We start from the raw sequence: 23952 nt of genomic DNA, 5'->3' as shown, positions 1-23952 counted from the left end.
AGAGAGGGAAAGAAAGTAGATGCATGGATTCCTGTCGGAGAGGTGCATTCAAAACTTGGTGAGCTAAAGCACCTGAGGAACTCCGCACACATCATGGGTGTGCAAAGTTTGTACAGCATGACATACTAGTCACCAATCTTGATGCTGACCAAGGGGTACGTGAACATGAATTGTTTTGACATAAATGCTTCTATGTTGGTGTAATTCAGTGGGACTCCATCAAACACCAGAGCTGTGCTGCAGTGCACAAAATGTCCCACTAAATGTGTGTATTCAACAGCATTTGTGGCATTCCCATTCTGGTATAGGAAAGCACAGCGTTATCCCAGCTACTTTCAAAGATGTGGCAATTTCTACATGAAATTGTTTTTTAAAAGGCCAGATGAAGTTACAGGTTAACCTGGAAAGCTTTTTTTCCTCTGGAGAGATGGTGAATGCCTTTTCCTGATCACACTGCTGGCACTTTACATTGGTTAACACAATTCAAAGGGTAAATAATGGTAACCTACTGACTCAGCACACAACTGTTGGTTCTTTAACCTGCTGCAAATCACGATTTTTATCATATCCACCAATATCCCCAAAGTGAGGTGTAAATGTCTGGAAAAGATGTGCAGTTACTGCTTGCTTGTGTACCATCACTTGAAAATACCAAGAACTAGTCAACATCAAACAGCATTGGGTCACAAAACTTTTAAATAGAGAAAATGATTAAAGGAGGCTTTAGAATCACACATGACCTGGCACTATCACCACTCATCAGTTTACAGTAAATTCAGTATTTCCAAGAAAAAAAATTGGGTTTATTCCTTTGAAATTATGTATGCCTAAGTTAATCTTTAAAGTGAGTTATACATATCTGTAAATGGGGTTAGCATTGGAATGAATTACAGTTACAAAAATTGGAACAAAGATAAATCACGTTTCCTTGCTGAAAATCTAATAATAGCTGTCGGATCTGTATAGCACTGCTCAGATGTAGATCTCCTGTTTTGCGATCAGGATGCACTCTGAGGAGCTTATGCTGTCTACCCACAAGATCAGGGCCTACAAGGCTCAATACTGGGCACTTTCAGTATTTTAGGAGTTTTATTAAAACTACAACACTTGAAATGGTTCAAGCAGATGTGCACCTATAACGAGGAAACAAAAGAACTGGCTTACTTAATTTTGGAAGAAGCAGGTGAGATTTTTGTAGTGTGAGTGATGACAATCCTGAGTCTATTTAAGCATCACAAGGCCAACTGCTGCTTCGTTAACCTGTGTCAGAACAAATCTTTTTGGGGCAATGGGGGCGGATTGGCAGTACAAAGGCACTGCGTAACAGTGCAGGCGCGGCTCCGGCGAGGTGTGCTGACCTCCCTGACCTGGTACCCTTCACAAGAATTAACTTCCTTGTTTTACAGAGTTAGACCTTTAAAAAGAAAATATTTAAAAATCCTTTGAGGCCCTCCCCATCCTCACCTAGGGGGGTGTTGGGAGCTCTTGGTAGCAAGGATCTTCGAGGATTGGAAGTATTAAACTGCTGTCAAATTACCAAAGTGTAATGATGTTCAGGACGTGCACTTTCAGCCACTGTCTCTTCAGTGTGTGGATGAATGTCAAAGGGAATATTTTGTGACAGTTCCTTGTGACCCAGATTCCACAGAAGTCTCTTATAAAATAATCTTTGAGCGAAAACTACTCGCACGTCCTAAGGACACCTCATCCCCGTGAACCCAAAGGTAGGAGTGAAGCTGCTGTGCACTGTGAGATCTGTGACTTTCTATCTGAGAATTTTGGTCTTGTTTGATAGTTCAGCCTTTGTGCCCTGCAGATCCATTTTCAATTGTCTGAAGCAGGAATAAATCTATTACAATGACCACCCTTTTTTTTTTTTTTTAATAATACAAGATAGGTCTGTGAAGAGGTGCTAAAAAGTAAAAATGAAAGGCAGAAGTTGTAAGGAAAACCTGTTCATTGGACAAACCTGCAATGCAGTAAATAATAACCCCAGAGGTGAAAGACAGCCTGTTCTATAAAAAAAAGGCAGTAGAACAGACTTCTTTTTTTTCCTTCTTTTTTTTTTTTAATTTTTTTTTTTCTGTGGGTCTAGGGGAGAAAAGGTCCTTTTTCTTTAGTAACTTTTCTGATTTTAAATACGTGCTTGTCTGGTCATAAGGAGCAAGGTCACTCCTACTGCTCAGGGCCTAGGCTTTATGCTGGCATTGGCGGGAGCTTCTCTCCTCTCTCCTTTTCCTCCCTCCCTCTATCTCTCTTTTTCTTTTTCTCCTGAGGTGCAGATGGCCACATTTGCAGGTTAACTGGAACAGCTGGAGGCACATTATTAGCTTCCTGCTGCTAACTCATATTTGCTTAGATTTTTTTTTTTTTAACAGCAACATAATTTACAAGTAGTAGGCCACTGACAAAGCTGGCATGTTCTAAATCCGCATCTGATTTATATAATGGTGTTGCTTATCAGTGAATGAAGTCATAATTATTGCTTTGTACCATTAAATAGCATAAATATATAAACTGTTACACAAATTGCAGCAAATGCTTCCTCTAGGGAGCTCTAGACAAAATTTTAATGTAGTGCATTTGTCTGTGGTGGCAGTTTCTATGGTATATAATAATGTTGATAAATTTTACTGTAGCAAGTGACATTTTATAACATTAATCCTGGTGGTAAAAATCTGATGAATACTACAGCTGTACTGGTGCAAGAAGGAGAGCTTTTGACACCTAGTGAATTGATTTTAATAGTGCTTTAAGGCTCTAAAGCACGAGGATGGTGCAGAGATGGGAGATCCTTCACTGAACAGGGACTAGGGCAGGTGCTGGACAGTGAGGCACCAGGGAGCTTGACTTGATGATGGTGATAATTAATTCTTGTAAAAATCTTCATTGATTAATACATCCTTTGCTTTGAAAAGCAAAAGGAAACCAAATGGTGTGAGGAAAACACTTAAAATCCTCACTGGTTATTTAAACTGTGCGCATGTGAGTGAAGACCCTGTAATAATTAAGAGATGCAGCACCTGGGCTCAAATCAGATGTCAGACATGCGGGTGCACATGCCCATGCTGGCTGAAGCTCCCCGCTGGTGGGGTGTGCTGCCACACGGCCAAGGGATGAGCTAGCACCCAAGTGCAGCCCTGCATGTGCTAAATGGAAACACACCAGCAGAGTAAATGAACTTGTGACAGGAGACAGCAATGAGTTGTTCTTCCTCTGACTTCACTTGCATGTGGGAGGAATAGGATGATACTGGTGGGGTTTAGCATCTGCCAAATAACAGCTTAAATGAAGTTGCAGTTTTTGCGAGTTTTTGAGGAGTGGTTTGTTCTGCTGTTATTCCTGGAAATAACGAGTGCTCAAGGCAGCTGTCCAGGGACGGTGGGCACAGTCCCGCTGCCGGGCAGGGTGTATGCAAACTGTATCAGCTTGTGCACTTTCCCTGCTGCTGCAGGAGGATGATGCAGGCAGGTGAGGGGATGAGTTTGCCCCAGGCCAGGGCAACAGGCAGGGGCCAGCTCCAAGCCAGAGGCAGCAGAGCTGCTTCCCTGGGGGAGCTGCTGCCATCCCACCCTCAGCTCTTCTGGCCTGTGGCAGGTTGCACAAAGTGCAAGTGTTCTCTGCCTTGTGTACATTGACTAAAACAAGTATCCTAGTGCCCATGGTACTGCTCTAGCCAAAGGCAGGTGGAAGAGAGGGGAGGCCAAGAGAAAAGTTATACTTTTTGTGCACAAGTTGTGTTTCTGCAACAGGAATGGTATTTCAGGTGCTCAGTTGCCTGTGTATTAATCATCCATGTGATTTCATTGTTAAAACTGATGAGATGCTTCAGCTGCCATATGATCCTGATGGCTGCCGAGCACAGAATCCCTTCCATCTACCTCAGATGCAGCACAGGAAATAATTGAATGCATGAAACGAAATTATCCTTTGAGGCAGCAGTTTCTGGTAGAGATACTTTTGGCAGAAGTGTTTGGTATAAAATCTTGATACAATAGACATTTTTAATTTTGTGATTTCTCTTAAATAACTTACAGCAAGTAACTGCATCTCACCTTGTCACAAAACGTAGTGACACACAAGCAGGCACTTGTATTTCATTAATACTCAGTCATAACCTGCTCACCTGTACTTATTACTTGTTGTTCTTACTGAATTTCCAAACTGGTCTCAGAAATGTAGTGTATTTACAGGAAAAGAATGCCAGAAATACACCTGCTTCACAATTAATCTGTTAAGGAGCCATTTGCTCCAGAGAAGCTTTCAAAAAGAAACAGGTAACTCAAAGGAGAATTCAGGACGGTACTGTACTTGGGACACGCTTGTAAAAATGAAGAGCAATGCACTTTTTGTACATGGTCATTTAGACTGATATGACCCTTCCCCAACTGAAAGTGTATTTTTCTGTTTTCTTCATGATGCGGCTTCTTTCCTTTTCAAATTCATGCTTCTGTTTCAAAAGTATCAAAGACAGAATTACAGTGTTAAAATTGCAACCCATAGCCATAGAGAAAATCCCAATGACTGGGCTGAACAGCATTGAGGTGTCTGACACACACCATGGCATCTTGGCTGCATTTTATTTGTGAAACCCTGGTAATGTCCTGTATGGGTTTTCCTTCACTTGTTTTTTTCCTGGGTTGTTTGCATTTCACATGCCCACAATAACTTTCTTTCTCTCTGAGAAATCACATTTTTTTGCCTGCTACCCTTTTAGACACAAAGTTTGTTAAGTGGTTAAGGTTAGTCTACTGTTCTCTCTGAAGTCTCAAGTGCTGATGACGAAACAGTGAGTAAGGAATCCTTCCCCATGGATACTTCATGGTATCTCTGGGGTGCTCCATCCATGGGCCTTCCCATTGCTCCAGCATTGGAGGTGAGGGAGTTGAGCTCCATGACTGGTGGTCTCAGTCCCCTTGGAGGACCACAGAAGGTGCTGCAGGAGTTCCATGTGGCTGTGGCTTTGGAGCCCCGAGTTTTCTTTTCCAGGATTAGCAGATTTTGAAAGCATTTTGCTTGTCAACTTTGCACTTCTTAGTAAATTCCTGGACAATGCTTTATGGCTTGTGCTCTAGTTAAAAAGTAATAATAATATTCTCATGGCTGCCATTAAAATTTCTAGAAATAAAAGCATCTTATAAAGTATGCTGGAAATGTGAATCCTAAGCTGTAAGATATGTATGTTTGTAATGATTAATTGGCTCAGCTCAATACATGCCTGAATCATGTTTAATACTGACAGGGCTGTGTGAATTCAGGCAACCTTTGTCGATGTATTCTGAAATACTGTAGTGGTTCATGGCATCCTGAGGAGACCACTAGGCCAGCCCCGGCACTGAGCAGGTTACAGAAACCACCTCAAAACCTTACAAGAAGCTGCTGTGGTCTCTCACAACAGGAGCTGGGTGAGCAGCTGCAAGCTTGCACCGTCACCCCTGAGTTCTCAGCCTCACCCTTTGGCAGCAGTCACGGATGCTGGGGCTGTGGGTAGGCCTGGCTGTGTTTGCTCACTCCAGCATCTTAACGCAGTTACAAAGCTGATGTGTGTCCAACCAGTTCAGCCATGGCAGCATTTGATTTGTCTTTAAAGGATGGTGAAGTTGTATTTGATACCTGTGTGTGAAGCAACAGGGCCAGCTATAAAAGCCTACTTCACATTTACTTCTGCAAAGTTGCTCTGCGTTTGTGTATCTACCACAAGCACTTATGCTTGAATGAGATATGAGATTTTTCAGCTACTGTAAATAGATCATCTTTAGAGACCACAATCAAATGTTCATGTAATGCTTAACTGTACGTTAAGTAAAATCCTGTATTAGAATATCCTGTATTCTTTCTATCTGGTAAATAAGAGCATAAAGCTGTGTATCCTCACCACTCCCGTTACTGCACATAGCACTTAGTTACATTAGAAGAATAAGGCATTGTTCTGCCAACTTTTGTTTCCCTCCATTTGTGTTACTTACTGTGTACGAATCCAGCATCCTGAAGCAATTACTTCTGAAATCCAGCTATTATGGCACACACAGGTACCACAGCACAGCCACTGCCAGGAGTCGATGGCTAGCACTGGTCTCCTGTGCTCATGACTAGAGCATTATTGCTTTGAGCTGGGGTATAACTAATAGCATTTGGAAGGTGTAGGTGTTACATTGCCTGCTGAAGCATGACTTGTATTGCATTAGAGCATCATGGGGTTTTTAAACAGGCTAAAAGGGGTTTTCAGCTGTGGTTAGTTATTGGGCTGTTGCGCTGACAATGTGCAGGGTGTTTGGGTGGTAACAGGGACCTGCATTGTATTGACACCTTTCCTGCACCTTTGCAGACCAACTGAAGCAGTTGATGTGTTTTGCAGTTCACACAGCTGTTTGGGACCATTGCAGTTTGGAAATGTATTGCAGAATCTCTTTTGCATGCTTTTGCTCTGCTGACTTGTGCATTGCTCCAGGTTTTCCCTGAAGACTGAGCACTCGGGCTGCAGCTTCACTGCTGTGTAAGTTCACACAGTTGGATATGCTCTTCTCACCATCCCTCCAGGCGGCATGAGGGCAAGACGCAACTCCAGCTACTGCGATTCAGTTCCAGACCAGGGCAACTATTTCACAGGAGGTCTGGGGGCAAGCAACCAAGGTTCAAAACTGCCTCTGCTTTTATGGAGAAATCAATATTTAGCCATAAAACCAGGAAGGCATGTTTGGGAATCACAGCCTGAATGAGAGGGTTTCAGTATTGTCATAGAAGATAAAACAAGAGGAAAACATTTTTGAATTTACTCTTTGTGTATTGAGGCCTTTTATTATTCATCAGTAAGTAAATATAAGCTAAGGGAGTGATTTGTTTCTAACAAGCTTATAAAATACTAGAGTCATTTGTGAGTTTATTGGAGTGCTGATTATAAACATTCCCTCATGCACACTCCTTTGTGTCAAATTAACATTCAAAATACAAATATTGTATCTTTAAATATTTCCGTACTCTCTTCCCAAGTATTTGAGATCTTTGATGGGAAACTATTGACAGTGTCACATGAAAAGTACCCAAGTGCTCTGTCACCATTTTGGACATATTTTTCATTTCTTTGGCATTTGTTTTGCTCATGCTGCTGCTTTGAATTGGCTGCACCATGGTCTTGCATTTCAGTTTTTGATGTAATGCATAATTGATGCTCATCTAGCTGCAAAGATTCAACTGTTGTGCATGCTGCACAGCCTCACACAGCTTCCTGGGATGTGCCCTGTGATCCAATGGTGCTGTTGCGTGGTGGGAGGAGCGGCCGTTTGTGCTGGGCCTGGGTGGCCTTGGTGAATCACCCTGCAGCCTGCCAGGGTGGTTCAGGCACATGGGTGGCACTGGGGGCACCCCTGCCTCCCAAAGCACTCCCCTGAGGAGCTGGACTTTGTGGCCTCCGGTGTGGTGAGAAGGGGAGCCCCATTCTTGCACTTTCTGTTGTGCACTTTTCTGTTGGTAATCATAAGGAATAGAAATGCAAAGAATAGGCAGGACCTGCTGCACGTTCCTTAGATCCCTGGTTTAGACCCGTCCTCCATAGGCAGTTTTCCCAAAGGATGTGCTGTGTACGGAAGGCATCCCAAGGCCAGGGCTCTCAGGGTGCTGCTGGTTGGGACTGGAGAGCTTTGGGGAACAGATATTGGGTTTGCTCCTTGCTGTCTCTCTGGCTAGAGAAGTGCTGTTTCACCCCCTCCATGCCAGTCCAGCAGGTGTATTTATAGTTTAATCAGACTAACCATTTGTTTTATGATTTTGTTTTTCCCTCCCTTCCTACTAAAACATTCACCATATTGTCATTGCCAGTGCCTAAATTCCTTGCCTTTCCTGTCACCGTGTAATTTGTTTTTACTAAGCAGAGGAAAATCCTGCAAGGGTGGTTCCTAGACTAACATTATTACAGTGGCTGCCATTTAAAAAGTCAATTTTTGCCTACAGGCAAAGTATTGTTATCAGAGTTTGTACCTATTTTGCATATATACGATTGTATCTTCCCTAACCCTCTGGGGTGACAGGAGCAAATGCTGACTTCTTAATGCTGATCGTTGAATCTGAGCTTAAAATAAGAGCTCACAAGAAAAATGAAGAACAAAATGGTGGGTAACAGGTCTCTGACAGACCTTTATTGTTTCCTCCTTTTTGGTTCAGACAGGGACTCTGTGACAGTTTGATTTAGAATCTTATTTTATTTGAGAGAGCAGCTGAAAAGCAGTCTGATTTTCACTCTCATTTTTTACTCTTCCTCAGTAACTTTTGCGGGGCTCTGAAATATGCTCCTTCTCATCTGTGCTTATTAGGTAGATACTCCTAGATCTACTCCAAGTTCAATGGTTGCAATAAGGCCCTCCTCTACAGCAATCCCTCTGTACCTCTGGACCTTTCCAAGCCATCCTGGCCACTTCTGCAGGGCTCCAGTCCATTACTGTGCCCACCCCATGAAGGCACCGTCCTGCTTGGACCTGCCTCTACCCTCTGTGACTGGGAACTTGTTGGTGCTTCTTGGTGGGCAGGGGCTTGGGTTTGTATTAAAAAAATGGAACCTCAGGGAATGAGACGAGTCATAGAGCCCAGGAAACCTCTGCAATGTGGTGGGGCTGAGATCTGAGCAAGTTCAAGCAAAACTAGCTGTGTTGGAGCCCCACTGTTCACAAGCCATCAGATCTTCCTAGGTGGTGTTGTGTTTGTGTATGGTAGCATGCTCACACTTTCCCATGGCTGGAAGAGGTCTTCTTCAGCACTAATGTAGGATTGTCGTTTCCAGAACCCTTTATTGGAGCAAAAATACAGACTTTCCTTATATCTTACACTAAGTTTTCTGTCATAGCCCACATATGTTCTTTGGAGTCTGTCAACAGTATAAGTATTTGTACATGGCCTTCCTTAATGGATTAAAAAGCTAATGGCATATAAAATGAAGAAAATGTGTTTAAAAAAAATAAATAAAACCAAGCTGTTTTTTAAATAAATAAAAACATTTATTTTTATTATCTTGTACACTGACAGCGTATCTGCCAAAATCCATATGCCTGGCTGAGCTACTCATGTAATGAAATAGAAATAGATTTGTTTACAAAGGCAAAAGCCAAAGTACTTTGGGGTTAGAATCCCAGAACAAGGCTTCTCCCCATATTGCCAACCCAGTGATGCCTGCAGCCTGCACTGGATGTGTGCGCTGGCCCTTTGCTCAGGGCTACTGTATCCTTGATGCCTGTCAATGGAAGCACTGAATTTTTTAGATTGGAAAAGAACTTCAAGTTCATTGAGTCCAATGCTAACCCACCACTGCCCAGTCCACCACTAAACCATATCCCTGTATGTGAAGCTGGCTGGCTCATGTGCAGAACAAAGAACAAATGTAAAGGTGATATTAGGTTTTATGCATTGTAATCAATATTTGTATGTTAGTTAAGTGCTACCAAGATTAGCTTCACAGTCTGTGCTATGCAGTCATTGTTGGCAGCAAGATTTCTTCCAAAAGGTCGCTGAGTTACAGCTTTACTTCTTATTCGAGATGAAGTTGCTACAGGATATGATTTCCACCTGGACTGTTGAGTGCTACTTGAGCAAATTCCATCAACATCAATGGGAGGAGCTTTGTACATTCACTTGTTCATATTCCCACAGTACAAGAATACATGTCTGCATAATGCAGAGACACTTAAGATATTTTTTTGTTTTCATGTAGATTGCTCTTTTTGATTGCCTTTAGGAATATCATGCCTTACTGCACCTTAGGATTCCTGACTTGAAATATGTCTGCTAGGGGTTTTTCATTCTTTTGGGCATATTTTCACTTAACGAGCTTTGAGAGATATTCATGCCATGCAGAATCACCTATCTTAGCCAGACAGACCTTGTTTAGTCACCCAAGGTTGCCTCTATTGGCAATGGCATCTCATTTCATCAGTTCCAATAACTGGTTTGTGTCCCTGAGCTCCCGCCTTAGCCCATGGGAAGAGGGAGCAAGGGAGGTGCCTTGGGGTAGGGCTCAGGGACAGGAACCTCTCCAGGGCAGGGTTGCATGTGATGTGTGTTCAGCCCTTGTACGAACTAGTAAGCCCCAGTGCAGCTGTGCTAAATGATCATGTCAAGATGGCTGGTAACTGTCATTATTTATTTTTTTTCCAAGAAAAAGCTGAGAGATGTTTCCAGTGTTTTGCTTGTCTGCATGTGTTTTAAAGAAGAATTTCGGAATTTTGGTCCATACGCTGATAACACTGCTGTAAGAGATTGCTTTTCAACCAGAGGTTTTTCCCTAACAGTTCTGTTTCTTAATAAGAAACAAAGGTGAATTCATGTTTGAAAGAAATGCATTTGTTTGATTTCAGTAAGTGGGTGCAAACTGCCCCAGTGTTGCAGCACTGCAGCAGGTGGCCCTTCTCCAAGCCATTTGGGGATCTGCAACAGAAATAATCGGTTTTCACTTGCCCTAACAACTTTATGCCCACTGCATCATTTCCCAGATACCTATATTAATATAAGCTTTAATATGACCATAGCTGATACTATTGTAAAGATTACATTTCTGGATATGTATTTCCATGTTTATACAGAATTAACAATATAAGAATAAGGCCTTTCACACCAGTTCAGCTGTACTCAAGAGGCATTGCACCAGTGCAGCAATAACTGAATTTTTCCTTGCTGATGCAAATAAACCCTACTCCCCTCCCCCACCCCCCCCCAAAAAGTTTCACATTTATCGTACTTTGACACCTGAAGAACCTTCAGTGTCTCTCAGTTAAATGGTATATTTAGAAGAGTTTTAATTTTTTATGCACTCTGGTTTTATCTCTCCTTTCACCAGTTATTCTTCTTCCCTCATGCTGTTATGGAAGTGGTTTACAGCTTTCTCCTACTCTGTGCATCACCGAGTGTAGCTGACAACAACTGGCTTGTAGCCTGGCTGTCATGTTAATTATATACTATTAAAGGCCATTAATCTGATGATTATTTGCGTGATAGATTTATAGTCTATCATGTCAATGTGTACTTGGGAAACCGTAATGTGAAGATCAGTGATACACATCAGTGGGAGTTTGAGTGTTTAAAAGATACTGTGTGCTACCCTGAATGTCCTGGCTAATGCAGGGGACTGCAGCCAGGGCTGGATATTGCCCTGACTTGGATCTCCATCCCAGGAACCTGCCTTTGGGCAGGCTAAAATGCACCTAGTATTTGGCTTTTAAGCAGTAGATGCAGATGCAGATGCCCCCCATGCACAGGTGTCTGGATGGGGCTGCTGCTAGGAGGGAAGGCTTTGCCTTTGGAAGCTCTTGCTCAAGTCCTGGCAGCTCTGGGGTCTCTGTGTGTCCACGGTTGATGCATGCTGAGTCTGCAGGAGGTCTGGGTGGGATGTGGTGGTGGTGGGGCACCTTATGGCTCTGATGGTCCTGGTGCTGAGGCTGGGGAATGTGCCAGGCCTGTAAAACAAGTGAAAATGGCTTTATACCCTTTTAAACTCAGTTTAAAGCTTTACATGTTTTAAAAGCACTTGGCATATTCCAGTGGGATGTTTAATAAGAGTATAATGATGGTTTAATTTTAATTTTTAATTTCACAAGAAGAATAGATGCCAAGCAGATACTAGTTACTGCTGTTTGTCTGTATTGAGCTCTTCAATGTGATATTGTCAATAGGATCAGAGGATGGACGTGTTGCTGCTGTGTAGCAATGCAGAAAGCTGCTTCCAGGGAAGAGATGAGAGTGAGAAAAGACCAGGAGCAATGAGGAATATTCAGGTTAAGCGACACAATGGCATGAGGGAGGCTAATGCAGGGAACAGGCTGCATGGCCATGGGCCTGCATTCAGGGCTGTTACTTCAATTCCACCAGTTATCAACATTAAACGTGAAATAATATGACTATGAATATATCAAAACTTTGAAATACATGACTAGGGTCGAGTATGTGTGGGAATACAGTGTTTTTATTAACCTCTAGCTGTTCTTAGGAGTTCATTAGCTTTATCCAGACTCATCTTCTGTGCGTGTGTGTGTATGGACTTGCACACTCAAAAAGGCAGCATGTGTTTCTTTTCCTAAATGGGTTTTGCATTTCCATGGAAGCCACTGGAATTATTTCTTAATGAACTATTGTGAAGGAGCAGCCAGACCTACCAGACTTCAGTCCAGAAGAAGTTTTAATACAGGCTATTAAGAAAAGGGATCTTCAGAGAAAGGCTGATAAAGTGTGAAGTTACTGTGCTAAAGTGTAGTGCATTTCCATAAATTATCTTTATGCAGTTTTCCAGATTAATATCTAAATCTAAAATAAAGCTCTGCAGGCACGGTCCCTCTGGGGCTCTGCAGGCAGCAGACAGATGATGCACAACTCCATGAACTCCTTTGAACTTTCCAGATTTTATTTTTCTTGTAAACCAAAAATTGAACTGATGAAGGCCCGTCTTGTGTGTCTGAGGTTCAGCCTTACCCAGGAAGGGGGGAGCATGAAGCCTGCGGCCAGGAGGGAGTCAAGGGCCCTAGAGCAGCACAAGAACTGCTGTCACAGTTCGTAGGAGACTCCCTGCAATCTCTCTGGGACCATGCTTCTTTTTGATGGTCATTTTAATATTGCAGTCTACTGACATGTACTGGAGGCAGTGAACTTTCAAGCCACCCTATAAATAATTTGGCATCTAATTCTGCATATTTTGAGCTTGAGGCCCCCTGAGATGATGAAAAGAGTTTAAAGCCCATTGTGTGGTTAGGCTAATGTAGCCTAAAGGAGAATACCTTTCCGAGGCCACAGATGCGTGTTAGTAGTACATCACAAGAAGCCTTGGAGTTTGTTACCGGGAATCCATAGGCACTTCCTCTAGTACCTGTATTTGCCAGGAGGTCCTGTGGCTTCTGCCTCTTAATGTCTTCCCTGATTTCCCAAATCCCATTCCCCTTGAGACCTTCCTAAGCTGGAGAATAGTGAAAGCCTCTTTGTCCTGTCAGACTTTTGTCCAGGCTGCCTATCCCTTGGAAAAATATGAAGGACAGAACTGGTTTTAATGATTTTCATCCAAAAACAAATGTAAGGAAGCCATACAAAAATACAAGCAAACACACATTGGGAACTCTCTGTATTCTTGTTGTTTTTCCTTGCATAGTTTCTAGAAAAATCCAAGTCCCTGTGTTATCATTTTTCATTAAAGTGATGTTTCTAACCACAGTGGACAGCTCTCATATCCCTTGAAAACTTATACTAGTAAAATTGTCATAAGGATGAAGCAGGGATGCACGATTTTATTAAACAATCTTCGGCTCATAAAAGGCATCAGTGTTGTGCCATTCTAGATCATATAAATATATTTCAAAGCTGAATCGTATTTCAGCAGAGAGATAAAGCACATAAGAATATGAGTAGCAGATACCAACATAAAATATTAAACCATCCAAGAATGGGTGTAGGTGTATGTTTATCCACATGGGCAACTCAGGGGCTGTGAGCAAGGCAAGGGTTTGGCAATACATCAGTAGAGCCATGAGCACAGATATCCGTGGCAGTCTGTGTGTGTGTGTTGTGGTGGCAGGTGGGGGTTGGCATGGTTTCTTGCAGCGTGGAGCTGGGCGTTCCTGCACAGCCGCGTGAAACACTGTGGGACCATGACGGGTATCTTTAGTCTGGTGGGGTCGTCAAAGGGTGATATGAGCTCTACCTGGATAAATAAGTATAAATAGTTTTCCTTCTGATATGTGACCAGATTATTTTCCAGTTGATTTCCAGCCAAAGTCCCAAGTGGACCACAGATCAAAAAAAGATAAGGGTCAGTTACAAGGTTGAGCTCATTCGGTGTTGCCATAGTAACTGACCTCCAGCATCCCTGGGAGGACGGCACCCAGCTCCCCAGGTGACATTGCTGCTGCCACACCATCAATCCGCTGCCTTTCACCGCCGGGCTGCCTAATCACTGGGGCGCCGTGCCGCAGAGCGGCTCTGTGCTGCTAGTCCACGCTGCGGCGGAGTGCGGGGTCCCCTCACACATCAGCCGCCCCACCGGGGGGGTGGGGGTCTTGGCTGTGTCCTACGGGATTAATTGCAAAGCTGTAATGGAGTGATGTGGTCCAAATGGTTTCTATAGCAGGTCAGGGGCTTAGGCAGCAATGGCAGTGAAGAAATGTCATCTGTACAGCAGACGTCATCTTCGTCCAATGTGAGCATCTGCAAATTTGCCATCCCCTTGGAGCAGATGCATCACGTTCCCAGACCTTGCTTTTACCTCCATCGTTGGATTGCTTTTAATGAAAACCAGTAGTGAAGTGGTGCCAGCCAGGCGAGGGGTTGAAGTGGTTCTCTGCAGGCTTTGTTTTGGAGGGGAGTGTCCATCACTGTCATCCTACCCTGCTCCAAGCCCCTGATGCCTTCACAGCCACATGGAAAAAATTACTGGAGAAGATCCTGCTTCTCTTATGTTATAAATTTTTCCCTTTCCATACTTACTTACTGGGAAATGAATTACATAAACAGAATAGTTCCATGCAGTTTTCATTTTATATTCCTGCGTTCATTCCAATTTCTATTTATTTCTATTATAATTAGAGCACACAGCCTATTTAATTTCACAAAATTTGTGATCTAATGGACAGGAGAAAGTTCTCTGTAACATGCTATATTAATGCTTTGTTACACTGAATTGCAGAATTTCAAAGTTCATTACAAGTGCAGTTAACTCCTGGATATGTATATCTAAGTAGAGGAAAGATACTCCCCTTTATTGCCTTAATTTGCTGCAGTGAAGCAGAAATTTACTGGTCTGGGAAGCTATAGTACAGGATGTACGTGTTGTTGTCAGGAGTGAGCATCAGATTGTCTTACACGATCTCTCAAATTAGGACTATTGCACTTACTTACTCTATAAGGGAAAATTTTGTTTATTAAATCAAGTTGAAGAGAGAAGTTTTAACTAACAGTAAAGACAATGCCGTCTTGATTTTTATTGTTCAAATCTCCTGTTTGTTGTTGGTGTGGTAACGTGTCAGTACACTACAGTATTAATGCGTACCTTTATATTGCCATTAATATAGTTATAATTAGAAATGCAGCTGGTACAGTACATAGGTTTAATACAGCATTATTAATTATACTGCATCCTCGCCAGGAGGCTGCTAGTGTCGGTTCTCTTAGAGGCCTAGAGACTCATTGTAATATGTATTAAATGCACATTGCTGCAGCAGAAATAGCTTTATGGAGAAGCACATTCCTAGTCTAAAATGGTCAGAATGACAGTCTTAAGTGCTACTAAGCACCCTATCAACATATTTAAAACTATCCTGCAAAAGCACCTGAACTTGGGAACAATGAGCACTGTGCTTTGCCTCTGCCATTCAGCTGGGTCTGCACAACCTGCTAATCCTCGCTAACAGGCAGTAAATTATGTACCTCCAAATTTATACAAATGCCTGCCTTTGACATCAGTGGGCACCACCCAGGTTTCACCTTCAGGATTCAGATAATCAGCTCTCATTCCTACTGGCTTCCCTCAAGACCAGTATGGAAATAAGTATGTGTCTGCCAGGGATCAAATGCTTTTGGAGACAAAAGTAGGTACTGAAAACATTACAGGATACTATCATCTCCCCATGATACTTTTACACAAAGCGCTCTGTTCCTCTTTTGGCCTGACATAGTTTCAGCCTGACAGAATCCAGCAGGCCTGCTTGTTTTAAACAAGCCTTTTTTTTTTTTTTTTTTAGAAATTAAGTGTAAAATTAATGCTTATTATTTAGAGCTTGGGAGGAAAAAAAAAGGCAAGAAACCCAAGATTCTCATTTGCTGTGCATTGCTTGTTTTGTCCTGTAATCAACTGATCCTCACACAGATACATTTATGGAGAAATAGGAGAAGATCTGGCACAGCAAGCTGTAAAAATCTGCATTTTATTTTACAAATGAGAGGGGCTGCATAATTCACTTGAGTTGTGAAGGTCTCTCATAGATGCTTGTCATGTTTAAAAAAAAGGGGGCAGGGGGTATAAAAATGAGCGAAATGATTATATGTTTTGTGTTGCTAAAGCCCAGTGCCACACGTCTGACTGGAGTCTTGGTGTCACGCCATACTGTCAAAAAACCACCTTGCATGTACCTATATGATCTTACATAATTCAAGGAAGTTATTCTCCAAAGGTGACTGAGTATCCCTATACATGCGCTGTGTTTCTGTGTAAAATAATATGCTGTAAAATGCCATGGAGGAGAGAGTGATTATAGCAGCAATTCTATCTATATCTTTGGGCATTTTCATATTTTGAATACACATGCATGAAAAGAGAAACGTTTGTCATGCTAACCATGGTACTTTTTTCCCCCTTTTTTCTTCTTGGATGGTTTTATAGACACAAGAAATACATAATGGACTCCTGTGGGAGTGGAATAAAAACCCCCATCGGTGAGGAGAAGGCCTTATAATTCAGAAGTGGATTTGCAAATCAAAAGGTCTTGCCTCGAGTGGGATAAATTTCCAGATCTGCAGGAACCCATTATGTTTTATTATTTTTCATTCGAGTTTTAGTTTGTTTGTTATGGGTTTAACTATTTAAAGTACTGCAGGGATCAGCCAAGAAAATACACAGTCTCTGTTACCTAATTAAACATACTAAGCTTGTAAGAATGTACTTCAATTGGTTCAGTTGAAATGCTGAGCTTTGTTGGTGTTGTGGTTTTTTTGTTTGTTTGTTGGGTTTTGTTTTTTAATTTTACTGAAATTATAGGTATTTAGGCTGCAAAAAGAGAGCCTAAATCTGATCAGTAGTATGTGTCTCTCTGTATTTATGAACATGTGCTCACACAAGACCACAGGCTGTACATGAATCACTGTTTTCCAAATACCCAGTATGCCGAGGATAGAAAATTAATGTCAAACATGATTTCTCTGATTTACTTGTAGAAGGAATTTGTTCCATTCCCCCAGTACCTGCTTTGTACTTTTGAGGTTTATTGCAGCATTTGGTCACTGTACACAGCTGTGTGGCTGGGCATGCTCAGGATGCTCAGCACAAGGCACATATCCCTTCCCCATCTTTCCTCCCCTCCGGAGCAGATTGCAAAGATCACACAAAGCCAAAACTTACCAGGCCAGGATCCGATGGGAGAAGCCAGCCTTACACTGCAACAAGGGGACAGGATTGGATTTTGAAACCTATCCGCTAGAAAGGGCAATGTGCCCATCTGTAATGTCTGCCCCAGCAGAGAATTGCAAATATTGTTGCATCCTAGAAATATTCTAGTCCCTGGTTATGGCTGCCCAGGGAATTTGAGGAGTTGCTGCTGTGGAGCCACCAGACTTTTCATCTTTCTGTTCCTGACTCTTTCCTCCCTTTCCTTTTCTCTTTTTACCTCCTTCCCAACCCACCTGTTTACGTCTACCCATTCCCACCGCAGCTCCGGTGCCAGCAGTCACTATCAGGACCCTGCTGTCACCCTGCATGCCACCACAGAGCACCCATTGCTACACAGGTTTCACAAGAGCACCCAGCCTCGAGGTGTCACTAGCACCAGTATCAGCACCAGCATGTGCTGCTGCACAAGACACTGTCTGGGGATCTTTTAATTTAAACTGTAATTTTTCACGCTGTTTTGGTGGGCCCTTCAAGCCCTGTGTGCTCTGGGAGTTACCTCTGCCTGCAAGTGTGACAAGGTGCAACTGTGCAAGAGCCACCTCATGCCCAGGCACAGGCACAGGCACAGGCCCCGCATCCCACACATAGAGTCCCGCCATAATGCTTGACCTGGCATCTGACTCCCTGCCTTGTAAAAGGGCTTTGGGATCCTGAGAGTACCAAAGGCCTTGTACAAAACAATTATATCCCTCTGTTTAGCCCCTTTAAAGAAATAAAAAGCTAATTTAAAGCAATTGTAAATAAAGACCATGCCTTCTGAAGACTTGCATTATTCACACGATCCAAATGCATTTGGCAAGAGATTAGTTCGTGGTATAATGTAGTCATTTCTCATCTATCTTTGAACTAAAAATTGAATTTGGTGATATGAAGATATAAAAATAAAGCTGAGTGTACATCAAAAGACAATTGCTTTAGTTTTTTAAATATGTTTTCGTGAGAAGTTCATGTGCTGACGCAGTGAAGGAAAGGCACATTTTCAGGAAGTATTTATAGAAACCATCCACAAACTTTTTAAATTTTATGTGTTTTGTGATTTATATAAACTGTACATTGTGTCGTCTAAATTTCTACAACTCTCTCCCTTCAAGAAAACCAAAAGATTGTTTAATTTTATGTGTGAAAATTGCTTTAATGTGGCTTCATTATCTCTAAAAAAAAGACTCAGCTGCACCCAGAACCACAAACTTCAGTAAACAGAAAAACAGCATCTTACAGAAGTGGTAGGCTTAAACAATAGTAATAATTATTATTTCCCTATGAGTTAGCTAGAACATAGTGGCATTTGAAACAGTCCCTGTGTATTCAATGCTTAAGATATATGGTGTGGAAATTACACTTTCAAATGATATTTAATTACCTTCTGTGATCTCTCTTCACCTTGTAAAAGCCAAGAGATAGAGAATTAAGGCTGACACTCTGCTCTGGATTCCTGCTATTCTCCGATACTTTCTTCCTCTCCTGTATGTTTGCAGTGTAGTCTGCATTTCAGCCCATTTTCAGTGTTGCTGGTGGAATCCACACTGTCAAACCCATTTTAAGTGCTGTTTGGCTATTTAATAATCTATCCCCAGAGCAGGGATGCTCTCCCTTTGTGGTAGGATGCGAGGTGGAGTGGTGCAGTGTGGTCAGGAGCCTGGGAGCAGGCGCAGGGGCTCCCGGCAGGTTGATCGCCGCACCGCTTCCATTGCTGCTGAAAATCAGTGCCCCGACATGTGCCGGGGCCATACATCTGCATGCCCCACACGAGCAGCTCAGCCTGCTTCTCTGGCGAGGCCAGGGCCACGGCAACATCCGTGGGTCCGTGAAGTCGTGTGCGCCGGCATGGGTCTCGCCAACTGCTGCTGCTGCACCCCCGACGCTAATCTGCTGTGTCACTAACAAGTTGTATCATTTGAACCTTGCAGAGGAAGGCATCAATCATGAGTGCAAGCTGTGTAACCAGATGTTTGACTCTCCGGCAAAGCTCCTGTGTCACCTGATTGAGCACAGCTTTGAGGGGATGGGAGGCACATTCAAATGCCCTGTTTGCTTCACAGGTAAGACAGGGAGGCCAAGACAAGCCTCAGTGTGCATGGCTAGATCCAGAAATGACGCTCAGGGGATTTGTAAAATACTGTATTCCTTTCCTTGGGAAAAAGAAATACTGTGCTTAGAAATGTTAAAAGTGTTTTCTGTCTGAAACTGGGGCTTGCTCTGAAGAGCAGCACTGCGGTGTCTGACACTGAGCAGCGCTGCCACACATGGCAGGTTCTGCATCGACCCCCACAGTTCAAACCGTTTTAAATTATACCTTGTGACTTGAAGGTGCAATGTGTTTCCAAGTGCAAGACTTGCATGGTATGGACCTTCTCTTCCAAGCTCATATTCCCCTTAGCAAGGACCCTGTAGAGGCTAGGTAGCTCATGGTCCACTCATGATAGTGAGGCTCACTTGAGTAAAGGTTTGATTAGACCAAATTGTACAACCGTGTAGTTCTGCCAGCTGCTTTCTCAGCCCAGTTTTCTCATGGTGACACACAATTTAAGAATCTGCTTTTTCTGTGAGCTTGGAGTTAATTCATCCTTTCCTGAAATGTGCTCTAAAACAACTCTTCCAGGGCATGTGTTTAATTCCAGCAAAGAAGCTATTTTCAGATGCTGATGATCATTCATATAAAATGAGACAAAATTTAAATTAGATAATTTTTAACCAGCTAAAGCATGTTGTTTCACTTAAAATTTCACTTGATAATGTCAGAATAATAAGTAGATTCAAAATCATAATGTATGTGCTGTGATATTTGTGATGTTAAATCAGAATCTTCTTTTTTTATATCTACTGAATGGACATCCCATTTAAAAAGGTCTAAAAACTGTGACAAGCCTGCCCTTTCAGATTCACATGCCTGCCAGCAACGCTGTTCTGGGCCACGTGTCTTCCAGACCCCAGCCATCAAGGCTTCTTCTGGCCCAGTTGTCCTGCATTAAAAATGCATCCGATGCACCTGCCGCGGGCCCAGGGCTCCCTGCAGGACCGGTGACGTCCTCTCTTTGGTCTCATGACTGAGTTCTTCCAGTTACCCGTGGACAGCGTTAGCTTTATGTGAAATATCAAAAATCCATGCAGCATATAGAGTCTGTTAGAAGTAACCTGACTGCCAGTCTGGAGACTCTAAATTGACTACTTGTAAGGAAATTCTGCTGAACAGAGTGTATTGGCACTTCCCCGGCAGATATCCTTGGACTTCTCAGAGTCTTTGCAACTGTAAAATTGAAGTTCAAGATGAGATGCCTTATATGAAGCAATCTTAACTAATCGTACTATGTTGTTTCAGTTTTTGTACAGGCAAACAAACTGCAGCAGCACATCTTTGCAGTCCACGGGCAGGAAGATAAAATTTATGACTGTTCCCAGTGCCCGCAGAAGTTCTTCTTTCAAACAGAGCTTCAGGTATGTTTACAACAGGAGTTAAAGCAAAGCTAAAGCCGTTGATTTCTCTGTGCAGCCGTCACCTTTGTGCAGCATTTAGAAAGGTGTATACCCTTGGTATGGTCTGTTCTGCCCTTAAACAGTCTCTCAGTCTCCTCATGCCTCCCTGGGTGCTATCAGGAGAAAGGGGTCTCTGAGCATGGCTGGAATGAATAAATAAGACAGATATCATGATTCTTTATGAGTATTTCTCTTGACAGTAGTGTTGCTACATCTTGACATGTCTACGTCAAACACCTTGTAAATAATTTCTTTTCCTCTATTAATAATTTAGAGACTTATTAACATACAAAGACTAAGCAAATGGTAGCTACCCCCTCTCCTTCCTCACTGTTAAGTCAGAAGTAAAAGAATTTTCCCTGCTGAAGTATGAGAGCAAAACATGGGCACAACTCAAGACGATAATTAATTAGAGGCTGCACCAAGGCACAACCACATTAATTAGCTGTAGGTTCTGCAAACCAGGCATTACATACCAGTTTCCCTGGTAGCACTGGAGGCCACAGCAGTTTGAGCCTCCACAAACCCATGCCCAGGTGCAGCAAACCTTTTGGAGGGATTGGCTCTTGACCTGGGCATGCTGCTGCAGCGCTACTGGGGCCCTGGCCTCAGGGACCACCTGGCCTCAGGGACCACCATGGAGCCATGCTGTGAGGCTGGGGTTTAAATTACACAGATACCTTTGGTGCTAAAGCCAGGTAGATGCTGAAACCTCTATGATGTTTGTGCCTGGTACCTCATGGGGAACAGACTGCTGGAGCTTGCCCGTCTAAAGAGAGCTCATGGAGAGGTGCCCACCTGGCCATTCTTCTTAGGCGTATCTTACCTGTGCAGCACAGCTACCAAAATACTGCTACGATCCCCTAGCAAATGCAGTCTCTTTCTGAAATGGTACCGTGTGTCTCATTGAAATCTATTAGCTTTATAAACCATGATTTACTTAAACTTTAGAGGGTTTTTATTTATCTTGTTGAATTCCCAAGCTGCTGCCTCTTGTGTCATGCTGTCATGCTGTGGAAGGATGGCTGATCTTTTTACTTTGTTGGTTTTATAATTTTTTCGTCTCCCAGGGGAATCTCTTTTTTCCCTTGTTCTAGCAACTGATTTGCATAAGTGTACAAAAGTTTTAACTATACCTAGTTAATATTTTAATAAAGTCAGCAGATTTTGGGTTTGTGTTCTCTCACTATGAACGTTTTATGAACGCAGCAGTGGCTTGCAAAGCCATCTCTGATTTTTCCTGTAATTTTTCCTTTGAAATGGTGTTTGGTCAAAAAGCCAGCACAATTAAAATGGGCACACTGGCTTCCTAGGTCACTGCATTAACCTTTAAAATCAGATGATCAAATAAAGAGAACCATGTTAAATTATAGTCTTTACAGTGCCCGGTTTTTGCAGTTAACAGTTTTAATTACATAGTGTTTCAATTCTGAAGTGTTGTGCATTGCAAAATTGCTGGAAATAGCAGCTTTAATCAGATAAATTATGATTGTAATTTTCCAGTTTTTATGCAGGATTTGTGTGCACTTAAAATTTTTGTGCTCATAATAATTACACGAGTAGTTTTGAATGGTATTGGCTGAATGAAAATTCAATTCTTAGCTGCACAGTTTTAGTCTTTAATTTAGCCATGACTCAGAAATGCATGTTTACTTGATGCCAGTGATTTTACTAATCCAAATACCTGAGCCAAGAAGGACACAAAATATGAGTGTAAAGCAGTTAGAAATGCTCAGGACTTTTGAGCCAGTTTGCCTTAGCAAAATTCTCTCATCAGTCTCTGATGTGTAAGCTGACTGGTCGAAACTCCTCAACTGTTGGTTATACTTTTGTTTAGTAATTAAGATTTAGTATTATTTTAATGAACCAGTTGTTCAGCTGCTAGTTAGGGTTAGATCTGCATAAACCTTTCAGTCTCTTAACTGTGCAATTGTTCTTATGTGGGCAAATCACCATCCAACAAGGGATTCTGCTTGATGAATTTGACTTTTCTGTTCTGATCTCGCTTTCCCACTGGTGTAAAATAACTAGTGTCAGCATCTGAACTTGAGCTTTGTTTTACTTCTTTGTATTTTAAATGAAACCACTGGAAAAAAAACAACAACAACAAAAAAAAAAAATCCCAACATTTAACTATTTCAAGAAGCATTTCAGACTGAGATGCTTACAGAAAAAAAAGAAAACCAAGGAAGGTGAGGAAAATGAGAGGCAGCACTGGGCAAAGGCAACTTTTAGAGAAATCATGGAGCAGCATGAATTAGCCCCATTGATTTGTGAACATTTCTTTAACAGAGTAAACCCCAAGTAATAAGCCCAGAAGTGTGTGCCATGTGACGAGAAACATTGCCCCTGTAAGCGTGCTTCTTGTGGTTGGTGCAAATACTGCTTTGGCAGTGTAACGCTCTGGAGGCAATCAAACCCACTTTGCCCTTCTGAACTAGTAGTTGTATTTCAGTGTAGGTTTATGCTTTGATGTTTACACCATCTAATGGAGTCATAAAACCGAGGCTTAAGAAAGCTCTGAGGAATTGAGCTCATTTTGCAAATGGTGGAAATTCTGGTGTGAATCTGGAGTGATGAGTCAGTGAGGTTACATGATGATGATATTGCCAGAAGAAAACAGAGTTATTTAACTGCTTAAATAATCTCTTTGGAAATAACAAAAGAAAACATGGTAAGGTTAAGTATGAAACACAAAGGAAACAGTATGTGTGATAACCCCATGTACCCTTAGGGCAGAAGAGGAAAGGCTGGCAGCTACACATTTTTCACATCCTCAGTTTGTAAGATTGACAGCTATGAATATGACGAAAATCTGGAAAAAAGTACATTTATAGCTAATGTATAGAACACCAAGGCTATGGCATTTCATTTCCCCTACTGAAGCATGCTTACCGATACAAGTGTAGAGGTGGAGGTTTAGGGGTTTCCTCACATGTAGGGCAGAAGGAGCCCTTTCAAACAGAGCTTCATCTCTAGCACCCATGTCAGGAGCTGCTGGCCACTGCCAGCGTGCCTGCTTCTCATAGGTAGCTGGAGCCAGGGTGGCATACGAGGCACTCGGATGTGGGAGATGAGCTAGCTCTTTGACAACTCAAATTTTGTTCTTTACTATTTAAAAAGTAGCAGGGAGCCCTGCCAACACTGTAGATGGGTCAGAAATTATGACACATAATGGGTGCTAAGAGTTATATTTGTGGTGTAATTCACAGCAGGGAAAGATACCTCCTCAATTGCTTGCATCGAGAATTACATTAAGAAAATTGTGACTGAGCAGTGGTTTTCAGAGGAAACATAAGGGGGATTTTCATATGTAGGCTTTTGCCACACTGCTTTTCCAAGGACCCATCACATAACCAATGAAGTATTTG

At 42.3% G+C, this 23952-nt stretch overlaps 1 protein-coding gene across 1 annotated transcript in view; it reads left to right on the top strand.

Moving 5' to 3' along the window:
* ZNF423 (zinc finger protein 423) overlaps positions 1-20542 on the top strand; it is a gene marked incomplete at its 3' end in the record, with an annotated part of 77320 nt that extends 56778 nt beyond the window's left edge. The window contains exons 3-4 of the mRNA XM_010014781.1: positions 19018-19149; positions 20427-20542. Of these exons, the coding sequence (XP_010013083.1) occupies positions 19018-19149; positions 20427-20542 (248 nt within the window). The remainder of the gene's footprint in view (positions 1-19017; positions 19150-20426) is intronic.
* Positions 20543-23952: the final 3410 nt, after the last annotated feature.

This window comes from Nestor notabilis, unplaced genomic scaffold, assembly GCF_000696875.1.
Source record: "Nestor notabilis isolate BGI_N333 unplaced genomic scaffold, ASM69687v1 scaffold14685, whole genome shotgun sequence".
In the NCBI taxonomy this organism is placed as follows: domain Eukaryota; kingdom Metazoa; phylum Chordata; class Aves; order Psittaciformes; family Psittacidae; genus Nestor; species Nestor notabilis.
The sequence above is the reverse complement of the archived record's forward strand: the minus strand, read 5'-3'. Positions and strand labels throughout refer to the sequence as shown.